At 41.6% G+C, this 12,037-nt stretch overlaps 1 protein-coding gene across 1 annotated transcript; it reads left to right on the forward strand.

The window, feature by feature from the left end:
• The first annotated feature begins 414 nt into the window (after nucleotides 1-414).
• On the forward strand, nucleotides 415-11,815 carry STARD4 (StAR related lipid transfer domain containing 4). The gene is made up of 6 exons (XM_034072639.1): nucleotides 415-592; nucleotides 1,389-1,504; nucleotides 3,344-3,393; nucleotides 4,927-5,053; nucleotides 7,065-7,179; nucleotides 7,718-11,815. Exons 1-6 carry the CDS (start codon nucleotides 430-432, stop codon nucleotides 7,942-7,944), a joined length of 798 nt encoding a protein of 265 aa, XP_033928530.1. The 5' UTR covers nucleotides 415-429; the 3' UTR covers nucleotides 7,945-11,815.
• Nucleotides 11,816-12,037: the final 222 nt, after the last annotated feature.

Genomic DNA, 12,037 nt, shown 5'->3' on the forward strand with positions numbered 1-12,037 from the left:
TGCTCCGAGCACACACTGCAATCCTGGTATCAGTGGGACATACTAGGGTTAACAAGACAGCTAACGCCAGCCCAGGCCAAGCGACTGGGGAAGGGAAGGAGAGGGGAGGGCAGGGGAAAGAGGGGAGGGGAGACAGAAGAAGAGAGGGGAGGAGAAGGGAGGGGAGCGGAGACATGTACCATTAAAGCAACGCCGCAGCCGCCGCACCCCACTACTGCCGCACCCCACTACTGCCGCACCCCACTACTCCCACTCTCGCACACCCCCGCTCGCGGATGTCGTCCTGTGGCGATAACCCCACCCCTCCCATCTCTCCACTTCCACCACCCAATCACGGCGTCGCTCTCCTCCTCTACAGCCAATAGGGGGGCTCCGGCCTTCCTCCGACTCGTGACGACATTCCGTTGACATGCCGCGAGGTCGCGTGTTATGAGAAGACAGCGAGCCCCTGCCTTCTCCACCCATCTCCCTCCCGGGCTGCGGCCGGAAGCCGGCTGCACTCTCGTTGGTTGCCGGCATTGGCCGTTGTGCTGCCGGGACGGCCGGGGGTTCCTAGAGTGGAGGTGGAGGAGGCGAAGGGTCGTGGACAGAGGTGAGAGCTGGGGCTAGGGACTGGCCGGGGCCGGGAGGAGGGGCGAGTGTTTCGCGCCCGTCATGGCTCCTATCGGCCGTGGGGGCGGCCTTTGTTTTGCGGGCTGCGCTCCCTCCGCCCCGCCTCCCCGAGGGGTCCTGAGGGGATCCCTGAGGGGATCCCAGAGGGGATGTATGCACGGAACGGGCAGGGCAGGCTGTGGTTCTGCATTCCCTGTTCAGAGTGTGCGGATTTAGCGTCACAGGGTTGATAAAAGGGGCTGGAGTACCTCCCTCCCTTTCTCAGACAGGCTGAGAAAGTTGGGGCTGTTCAGCCTGGAGAAGGCTGTGTGGAGACCTTATAGCAGCCTTCCAGTATTTGAAGGGGGCCTACAAGGGTGCTGGGGAGGAACTCTTCATCAGGGACTGTAGCGATAGGACAAGAGATAATGGATTTAAAGTGAAATAGGGCAAGTTCGGGTATAAGGCATAAGGAAGACATAAGGATATATTATAAGATACAAGGAAGAAGTTCTTTACTGTGGGGGTGGTGAGGCACTGGAACAGGTTGCCCAAAGAAGTGGTAAATGCCCTGTCCTTGTTCAGGTTGGGCAGAGCCTTGGGATACATGGTCTGATGGTCTGGTGGGAGGTCTCCCTGCCCATGGCAGGTGGGTTGGAACTAGATGATCTTAAGGTCCTTTCTAACCCAAACTGTTCTGTGATTCTATGGTTTAAATGCATCATGCTGTCTTTGATGTACCTAGCGTGGTGTCTGGTTCTGGTGCTTGTGTCTGTGCAATGGGTGTCTTTACATAGGAGGAAAGCAAATGGATCTCCTGCCAGACTCAGCACCCCTGGCCTCCAGGCTGTGGAACACCCTGGTTCAGTACCACAGCATCGGAGACAACGAGTGGAGGGTCACCAAGAAAACCGTGAGTGAAAGGTGGCTTTGTCCATGTGGTCCAATTTGTTCTTTTAAGGAAGCTGCAGGTCACTTACAGAGGCAAGAGAGATTGTTGTGCTGGATAACTTGGGTGTGAAACACCTGGCAAATTCCTGTAGGAGTTTCTTATGAGAGGCCCTGTGGAACCACCCTTCAAGATAGTACATCTGTAGGTGACAGTATGTGGTTTTACTTCTTGCAGACATAATCTATCAGTCCTTCTACCCCTTTTCAAGGAAGTATCTCACGGAAAAATCCTACCTATGTAGGACTATAAGCTTTTCTTTTACTACTAGCAGCATTGCAAGATGCTCACTTGTACTTTCCACAGAGCAGCCACAGCCTACAGATAGACTCTGCCTGCCTTTGTAATTACTTTTATCTATAATGCTTGAGCAAACATCTTCATCTTAAAATGTGAGATCATTCTGAATTCTTTCTCTTGTATTGTTTCATGTTTCTGTTGCCTTCAGAGCCCCACATGTTTCTTTTCATGAAGGGGAACGCAGTTCCTGCTTTTTCCAATCAGTTTGCATACCCTTCTTTGGAGCTGCTTGGTTTCTCTGAGCCTTGCTTCATCAAGCTGAAAAGACTTTGCTGGTGTATCATTTGTTGGCTGGTTGAATACATTTTAACCATGTCCTGCATAGGAGGTGCAAGTGTATTTTGGTATCTCAGTGCAGCAGCATGGTAGTACTAGTGTGGTAAATTTCTGTTTTTGCCCATTTGTTGCAGTGCTTTGAATGGGTCTTCTATTTATTTTTTTTTTATTTATTTTGTGAGATGGTAAGAGATGCTCAAGTGTTCAAAATGTAACTTGACTGTTTGTGAAACTAATAAATTCAGTGTCTCAAAAGGGAGGAAGAGAGTAAGCAAGCCAAGCCATCTTGCAGAAAACCTGTACCACCTCTGCTCTGCTAAATGATATCTTATAGCTATACTTTTGTTTTCCTTTAGGAAGTTACCTGAATCTCAGTTTTTCAGATCCTCCATTCTCTCTCCTTCCACCTTTCTTTCCTTCCATATTGTGCCCTGTAAAAGAAAGATGCAGGTTTAGCTACGTGCCAGGGAGGTGTGTTTTACCCCAGAGTATCTTAAACCATTCTGGATGCAGTACTTACAATCTATTCTTTAGGTCATTTGGTCCTTAGTGCTTATGTAATCATGATTCCAAATAAAAAGCTGCCATATGGTACTGTGTTTAATACTAAAATGGAGAGATTTTGTAAAGAGATTCCATCTCAGAGTTAGGTAAAATTCAGAAGATACTGGTTTCTCTATTTTCTCTGGATAATTTTTAAATTAGTAGACTACTGCTTGCAAGGCACCTCTAGTCAGGCACCTAGGAGAGAAGGGTAACTTAAGCTTTCTTTTCTGCCACGATCAGCACCTCCTGCACACTTCTTGGTCATGTGTAACAGGGGTGTGAGCAGAAGTTGTCTGATCTTCCTGTCTGAGTAGTGTGCATATAATGGTTTTCCAGTTGCTTTTCAATTGAAAGGCTTTACCGAATAATGTAGTTCCGTTATTCTGTATGTTTTCACAGTAAGCCAGCTTGGCCTGCCAAGCCCCATTTCTGCCCAGACCTCTAGTATTTGGCACTAAGAAAGGCAATTGACTGTGTTTTTGAAAAAAATGGAAGATTACTAGTAAAAGATGTATGAAACATCTTCTGTTCTTAAGAAGAGTGTACAAAAGTACACTTTGGTGTTAACCATACTTAATGGTAAAATTACTTGTTTTTCTTCAAAAAAATTGACACATTTTCTGGACATTTTATAATTGTATATAAGTAACAGTAAAAATCCTATCTTCCATTTTATTTCAGAAAGATGCAACTGTGTGGCGTAAACCATCAGAGGAATTCAATGGATACCTGTAAGTTTGCCTGCAGAGCAAATCCACTTTCAAGGCTCCACAGATGTGCTTTGTAGAATTCAGAAATGAAGGGGGCCCTCAGCTACCCAGATACTCCAGAAGAGAAGCTAAGTGAATCATCTGGTGTGCCTGTATCATTTCTTTAGTGTTACACTTTGGCACTTTAGCATTGCATGCTGTCTAGAATATTGAACAATGAAAACTGGAGCACACCACAAAATGCATATTGGCTGGAGTAGGTAACAACATAGGCCCAGACCTTTTAGAAAGATGGTCTGCAAACCAAAGAGTCAAGTCCAGGTTCAATAGATCCAGGTATTATTTAGTGAAAGCCTAGTCAGTACTTAAGACTGTTACAGTGACTATGCAGTAGAGTAAAATATCAAGTGTATAGTTGAGGGGAAAATGTATGATAAAAAGGCCCTTCCTGTGTGAGTGTCTGTCACTGGGTTCTGTAGGTTTAGGTAGAGAAATACTTACTAGAAAACAGCACTGTGAAGAGATTAAAAGCTGCGTGAAGAGGTAGTGTTTGAATGTATCTCAAAGGCACATATGCCTTGTAGAATATAAATCCTGTTAAGTCTGCAAGAGCTGATGATCCCAGACACTAAGAGTCTGCTGACGCTGTAGGGCCACAGGCACAGTGGCTTCAACAGGTTGTGTAACTGGAACCACTGCCAAGAGGGCAGTGGCTGCTGTATGCAGATGAAGACACCAGGGTTCTATATATACCTGGTGAAATAAAGGACTGTTTCAAGTTTTGAAGGACACAGTGAAGCCACTGGCATGCTCCTGTGGTCCTCCAATTCTGGCTATACAGCTGAGATTGGCTCCGAACAGGTAATTATGAGTGAATATGGGTGAACTAGTGAATAGAGGAATCTGTTGCTTGAATAGTTCTCTCCTATTAATAAGAACAGCTTAATGAATAGGTATTTTGAAAATACTGATCCTTATGGATTCTTTCCATTCAGAAGCTGGGCCCAGTGTAACTCAAGTGAGCAATATCTCTGGTGTCCACTAAAAACTATCTAACAACAAATGAATGTACTATAGTGTCTTATACAAAATTATTTTGGTATATTTGGTGCTCTTATATGCCACCAAAGCATAACATAGTTTCTCATTAGCTTTGTTCTACTACTGTTACTTCTACTTTATGAAAAATCCTTTTCTCATTGTATTCCTGCTATCCTTTCTTTTTCCTCATATCTTTACTTGTTCCTTGTGAACTCCTTTTCTTGCCCAGCAACAAGGGCAAAATGAGAAGTCAGAGGGATAAACACAATAATTTTTGTCTGAGGAAGGAGTGTGCCATTTACAAAATGTTGATTGCAGCACAGGGACAAAGTTTCTGCAGATAACATTTATTGTCGAGAAGATAGATGCACCCATAGGCCTTTTTTTGTAGTTTTTCTGATACAATTGTTCACTGACTATAATTCCAGATATTATAGTAAATGCACTGTTGCAAGATAATGGAATATTTATAAAGACTATTTTACTTTTAAATGTAAGCATATGTTTCTTTAGCTACAAAGCTCAAGGAGTGGTGGAAGATGTTACCAACAGAATAGTGGATCACATTCGCCCTGGACCTTATAGGCTAGACTGGGACAGCTTAATGACGACAATGGACATCATTGAGACATTTGATGAGGTGAAGACTTGATTTAGATTCTTAAGGGAAATGTGTATAGATGCGTAGAGAAGGGAAATGTGTGTAGATGTGAATTTAACTACAGCAGAACAATGATTCCAACAAATACGAACACATTTCTGCATGCACATGTGGTATTGCACATACATACAGTAGGTCACTTCAGATGAGGGTTTCTGACTGTACAGTCCTATTCTGAAGCTAATCTATCCATCAGTCCTAAAAACAAGGAGTAAAACTTGGTCAGTCACAAGCCTCTTGGACCTGGGAGTTCTGGTAACCTCTGATAAAATTCACATGTAGAGACCTACAGTATGGTATTTGATGTGTCAACGCCTTTTCATGTAGTTTGCTTTCTTCTGACCCACAACAAACAAAATTGTGGGTATTAATAATCTGCAGATACAGAAGCTGAACACTCTCCCTCGTCCTGAAAGACTGACTTCACTGTGTGGTGAGGCCAGAGTGATGGAAGTCAAAATAATTTATACTGAATGGCAGGACTTAGTAAAGAAAGGTAGATTTGAAGTTGCTTGCAGAAGAGTTGGAAGCCTTGCTGTGGTTCCTGTAGATATTCAGTATGCCTACAAAACCCTGTGGACATCTGGCTTTAACAGATTTTTACAGCAATGTATTTTTGCTAATTATTCCCTAAAATTGGTGCAAACTTTTGTCTTTTAAAAAAGCCTTTTTTGAAGAATTGCTTGCATTCTGGTTTCATTTTCACTTGGTGGATCAAAAGTAGTTTGGGAGAGCATTTTACTACAGAGATTGACCTCTTACAATTTATTCATGGACTTCTTTATTATTTATTCTTTTGGACTTAAGTAAGACACATAAATGCTCATGGCTTTATATTCCCAGGCATGACACAGTTCTCTAGGTTTAATTGGTGTGGTTCCCCTCAGCAAGTTTGCCAATGACACTAAGCTGTGTGGTTTGGTTGATAGGCTGGAGGGAAGTGATAGATCTAGAGGGACCTTGACACACTTGAAAGGTGGCTGGTGCCAACCTCATGAAGTTCAACAAGGCCAAGTGCAAGGTCATACACCTGGGTTGAGGCAATCACAGGCACAGCTACAGGTTGGGTGGAGAAGTGATTCAGAGTAACCCTGTAGATGAGGACTTGGGGGTGTTTGTTGATCAATGAGAAACTGAACAGCGACTGGCTTCAGCATGCACTCACAGCCCAGAAACCAACCATATTCTGGGCTGCATCAAAAGGAGTGTAACCAGCAAGTTGGAGGGGATGATCCTGCCCCTCTGCTCTCATGAGATCCCACTTGAGTACTGTGTTCAGTTGTGGTGTCCTCAACATAAGGACATGGAGCTGTTTGAACAAGTCCAGAGGAGGAGCCATGGGGTTGATAAGGTGGCTGGAGCACCTCCCAGTTTGAAGACAGGCTGAGAAAGTTGGAGCCTGTTCAGCCTGGAGAAGAGAAGGCTGTGTGGAGACCTCATAGCAGCCTTCCAGTATCTGAAGGGGGCCTACAGGGATGCGGGGGAGGAACTCTTCATCAGGGACTGTAGTGATAGGACAAGAGATAATGGATTTAACCTGAAATAGGGGAAGTTCGGGTATAAGATATAAGGAAGACATAAGGATATATTATAAGATACAAGAAAGAAGTTCTTTACTGTGGGGGTGGTGAGGCACTGGAACAGGTTGCCCAGAGAAGTGGTAAATGCCCTGTCCTTGTTCAGGTTGGGCAGAGCCTTGGGATACATGATCTGGTGGGAGGTCTCCCTGCCTATGGCAGCGGGTTTGGAATTAGATGATCTTAAAGTCCTTTCCAGCCCAAACTGTTCTATGATTCTGTGGTTTAAAGGTGCCAGATATTCTCTGACCCTGCACACGGAACCATTCAGACCTCACTGAAGCTGTTAGCACAATGTAGAAGCCGTGACCTTTGTGAAAAAGGCTAGCTGCCTACAAGCATAAATTTCTCTGTATTCATTACACTTAAGTTATTTTTGTTTTCTGACACTTTGTGTTCTGTCACTCAACAAGAACTGCTGTGTTATGCGCTACACCACTGCTGGCCAGCTCTGGAACATCATAGCACCAAGGGAGTTTGTTGATTTCTCTTATACTACAAGCTATGAAGACGGGATTCTAACATGTGGTAAGGCACCATGTCTCTGCTTAATTCTTATTGTGAAACAGCTGTTTTGCTGAAGATTTGATTCAGATCAAGTTTAGTTTTGTGGTAGGCATTCAAAACGGTGTAAGATGGTCTCCAGAAAGTGTTTCAAAGGTTTTTTAACCTTTTATAGTTTTGAAGTAGTATACAGGTTGGTGGCTTACCTGTGAGCCATCCCTGTGTGCCAAGCTTCACTTATGCCAACCGTGGGACAGGAGTGGTAGAGACAAGTTAAATTCTCTGGCTCAGTCCTTGCAGCAAACTGGGTGGAGTAGCAGCATGCTTAACTTGCCAGTAAATGTTAGGAATGTCTATGTCAGAATTTCTGCTGTCGAACTCTCCTTGTCTGTTGTGGAGGTAGAATGAAGAGCAACTTTTACGCATGAGAATACGCAGAAACTTGAAGTCTGTCACTTCTAAATTTTCCAAACAGAAACTTGTAAGTTTTTAATTTACCATACCTTTTTTTTTTTTTACCTCTGTCTCAAATTAATTTTCCTTTGTTTCTTTTCATTGACAGGTATAAGCCTAGACTGTGGAGAGGTGAGACCTAACTTTGTCCGTGGATTCAATCACCCTTGTGGTTGGTTCTGTGTCCCTCTTAAGGACTTTCCTAGCCACAGCCTTTTGACAGGCTATATTCAAACTGAACTGCGAGGGATGCTACCACAATCTGCAGTGGACACTGCCATGTCTAGTACCCTGGCCAATTTCTACTCTGACCTCAAAAAGGCACTTAAAACATAGGCAAACAGTGACTTCAGAGCTCATGCATTTCTTGCAATCAAATGCAATTGTTTAGCTTAGCACAGTTAGCTACTGAAGAAGTGACATTCTCCTGAATGGTACCTGAACCTTTATCCTGAGGGATCCAAACAAGTTTATGAAGTACCTTTCAATGTGATACTTAGCATACGTTCCTAATTCATGGTGTGAGATTCCATTTCCTGCTCAGCACTGTGCAGCTGTGTGAGGAGTAGGCTGAATCTGTAAACCTCTGGCTTTTTAGGTAGAAAAAACTAAGATGGTGGGGAGAGAGGGCTTGAAAAATGCAGCCTGAACTCAGCTCTCTTCAATAGTATTGAGAGTGGATTGCTTAGGATTTTGCTGGTGCAGGTTGCTGTACAGGCATCATCTCATTGAAGATGTGATTTTGTAATATATATTTTTATATTTACTTAAACTTTTTTATTTATTTAGTTTGTACAGGTGCATCTGTAATTTGTTTTACAAATTCAGTTATCATAGGGACATTAAAGTTATTAAATGATACTATTTGCAAGAAATCTATTTGCTCTTGTTAGCAAAAACAAGTATTCATTATTGGAATTTCTTCAGTATTGTAACTGTAACTTTAACTGCTGTATGTAGCAATCTCAGTGCATAGATGAAGAAATGCCCCTACAGCTGATCCAAAGCTCATGTAAGTCATCTGGTGTATTTCCATTGTTCTTAGTGGGCTTCTAATCACACAATTGTCAAAATAGCAAGTCTCCGATTAATCTCTACAAGTGTAATACTCAGTAGTTCTAAAGCATTTTTTCACTTAAATTTTCATGCAGTTGTGTTCTGTGGGTTTTTGTGGTTTTGTTGATTTTTAGGTTTTGGGTTTTTTTTGTGGGTGGGTTTTTTTTGTTTGTTTGTTTGTTTTGTTTTTTTCTTCCTTAACTGAAAATCCTGGAATTACGAAAGCAACAGAAAGGATGACTAACTTGCTTCAGGTGTAGGCGCTGGTGTAGCCACAATAGCACAGACAGTTAGCATGCTGGTGCACTGCACTGGAGCATTGTGTGGTAATGTCCTGAGATTGATCTTTGCAATAACTGAAATCAGCATCTGAAAACATAAGCACTGAGGGCCAAAGCTCAAGCTGAGAATTGCTTAGATCTTCTGGAGATGAAGAGTCAAATTTTTATGGGTACTTAGCTGCCCAGTGTTGCTGACAGGTACATATCAGGGGCTTTCAAAAGACTATTTACTATTTGTCCTGATAGAAACCCAAATTGTCTTTAAAACCTGACATTAATCTCTAATGTTGGTATGCATCATTTGCTCAGATGAGATTGTAATTATCCCTATGCTTTACCAGTCCTAGTAGAAGCAGGTTTAACATAGTAATTAGGGGAAGTACTTTGGAGTCACAATATGTTGTGGTCAGTTGCACATGTACAATACAAGGGCTGGTAATGAGCTCTCAGGAAAAAAATGTTCTGATTAGAATTGTTTCCCTGCAATATTGTCCCTGTTGACACTGGCCACTGTAGCTGAATGCTGAACTCTGAACAGTGAGGACTTTTCTTACTGCTCAGACATGCTTGTGGTTGTAGAAAGCACATTCTGCAGTTGCCTTTAAAACTCCTTAGTTACTCTTTCAAACTTTTTTGCTTTCCATGTTTTCCCCCATAGTACTGGAAATTCACAAGGACTACCAAGGACACTAAGGAATCAGTGTCAGCAGATACTCTTTTTCCTAAATGCTAGTGTCCACTCCTTCCTAGTACTGTTAGACAAGTACGAAAGTCTTAGCAATAGTGCTATGTGGAATGAATGCTGACATGACCCTATTTATTTTTTCCAGTTATAAAGACTATGTGTATAGTGAATATACATATTCATGTTTGGTTTTTTATTAAACTGCTGGGACCAACTAATTGAAGGGTTGTGATACAGATGTACATATAGAAGAAATACTCCATTGCTCTGTAAAAAGCCCAGTTTAAGTCTACACAGAGGCCCTTCAGTACTGGCAAAATGGGTTGAAAGGAGCACAGAACACTTTTAGGATGATGCTTGTATAACACTAGGCACTGCAGAAAAGATTAGGAGGTTTCTGTTCCAAGCATGCATTCTAAGGGCTCTAACACTTATAGGCTATCTATCCTTACTTGGGGTTCAGTGAAATGGCATTTTATGCTTTCATTGAAGATAGGCTAATGAAGCACAGAACAGCTGAAGAAAAAAGAGCTTGCATTTAAATGGAAGAAAATTGCTAGTGTATTTTAGGTATGATGATGTTTTTAAGAAAATTTTCTCCATGCAGGTTTCCCTTTTATGAGGTTGTTTTTAGTAGCAGGCCTAGAAATTGAAACATTTTGTGGATGAGAGTGAAGTTTCTGAAAGCAAAGTAGGCCTTCTAATTTACTCCTTAAACACCGATTGAACTGGCTTTGTATGTTTTAACAGACATAGTCTATTGCTGCTGCCAGTGACTCTAACCTTTCAGGTGAGTAACAGAGTAGAGACTGCTGAAGACAGAGAACTGAGGCAGATTATTATTTTTTTTAATCACTGAAAGAGCATTGTACAATTCTGTAGTTTTCAGCTGAGGAGAAATCATGAAAGGTGCTAAAGATTTTATGGATTTATTTTGTGAATCTCACACAATTTTTTTTTCTGATTTAAGAGTGCAGTGATTGACAATGTAAGCTGATTATGTTGTTGAATCAGTGCATAACTGATACCCTACAGTCATTCCAAGCAGTTGAGCTATAGAGTAGTACAGAACAAGAAAGATGTCCAGTTTCAGTGTGTTGTATTTATTTGAAACAAAATTTAAATATTTGAGGATTGAGAGGAGTGTTAGATCTTGAAGCAGACCTGTTCTTTAACCAGAGGACAGTCAGAACCAAGAAAGCTACAAAATCAAGTACTTGCCCCGTCAGAACCTCTGTTCCCACTATGGCATTGTTATCCTCCTAAGTTAGTGGACAATCTAGATGGAGCCCAAGACAGTAAAAACAGGAAAGCAGTTGAAAGGACAAAGCACATGAGTTTTGTATATTAGGAGATAGGGGGAGATAAAGTAAACTACTTAGTAAAGATTTCTGTCATCCTCACAGCAGCAGAATTTCTGCAAGATTGTGAGGTTTACCAGTACTTGAATTTAAGAGTGCTCTAGTTAAACTGAAATATAGTTATCCGAAAGTGGCTTCTGAACGAGGTGCTCAAGAATAGCAGAGAACAGTTTTTGCTAGGGAAATGACACGTATATAGGCACATGAAAATTATTTTAATATGGCTAGTATTTTGGGGGTAAAAAAAAAACACAATAAAAACCCCAAGAAAAAACTCACTTTTGAGGGATTTAGGCAATATGACTGTCTAATCTTTGACACCATAACTGGGTACACTGAGTTGGATGGGAAAGATGACTAAAGATGAAGCAATTTTCATGTTTGGGTTCTGTTCCTCGTCTAACTGTTCCAGCATTAAACCTTGCTTTCAGTTGTGCTCCTTACTTTGCATCTATAGAGACTGGACTAAGCTCAATTTGAGGCAGTCCAGTGTGCTGGGGGTGAGAGGGGGACCAGTACTTCAAATAGATGCTCTGGGAATGCCACAAATCCTGATCTCAAATTTGCTTAACAGATAAATGTGAAATACAATGAATTTATAAAATATGAAAAGAGTGGTAATTTCTGCAATAATCATAAGTAACCAGAACTGTTGATGGTGTGAGCTGGTGATTCAACATAGGAGGTCACTGCTGTAAAAGTAACCATAATTGTAGTGAAACCAGTAAAGTTGTGACTATGTTAAGAACATTAGAGTCTATCTTAACAATGGTTTTAACTGACTGTTCAAGCACTTAAGAGTTTATATTTTTATATTTTTATTTATTTTTATATTTTTTTTATATTTTAATGCAGTTGCAGAATAAATTAAAACATGGATTCCAGCAGACTTGTGGTGTAGCTTTTTCAGTACTTGTGCAGGCAGATGTAGCATTCAGTTGCTTTTTGGGGAGTTATTTCTGATTATGTGGTTCATCTTCAGCTCTATGATGATCTCACCTCTAATACTATCAGTTTGCCTCCAAAATTGAATTGAAAGCCAAGAA

This window comes from Melopsittacus undulatus, chromosome Z (genome assembly GCF_012275295.1).
Source record: "Melopsittacus undulatus isolate bMelUnd1 chromosome Z, bMelUnd1.mat.Z, whole genome shotgun sequence".
Taxonomy (NCBI): Eukaryota; Metazoa; Chordata; class Aves; order Psittaciformes; family Psittaculidae; genus Melopsittacus; species Melopsittacus undulatus.

Coding starts and splice junctions, on each gene's coding strand:
- STARD4 (XM_034072639.1), top strand. CDS start 430: ATGAGAAGACAGCGAGCCCCTGCCTTCTCCACCCATCTCCCTCCCGGG. Junction 593..1,388: donor GCGAAGGGTCGTGGACAGAG/GTGAGAGCTGGG, acceptor GTCTTTACATAG/GAGGAAAGCAAATGGATCTC. Junction 3,394..4,926: donor GAGGAATTCAATGGATACCT/GTAAGTTTGCCT, acceptor ATGTTTCTTTAG/CTACAAAGCTCAAGGAGTGG.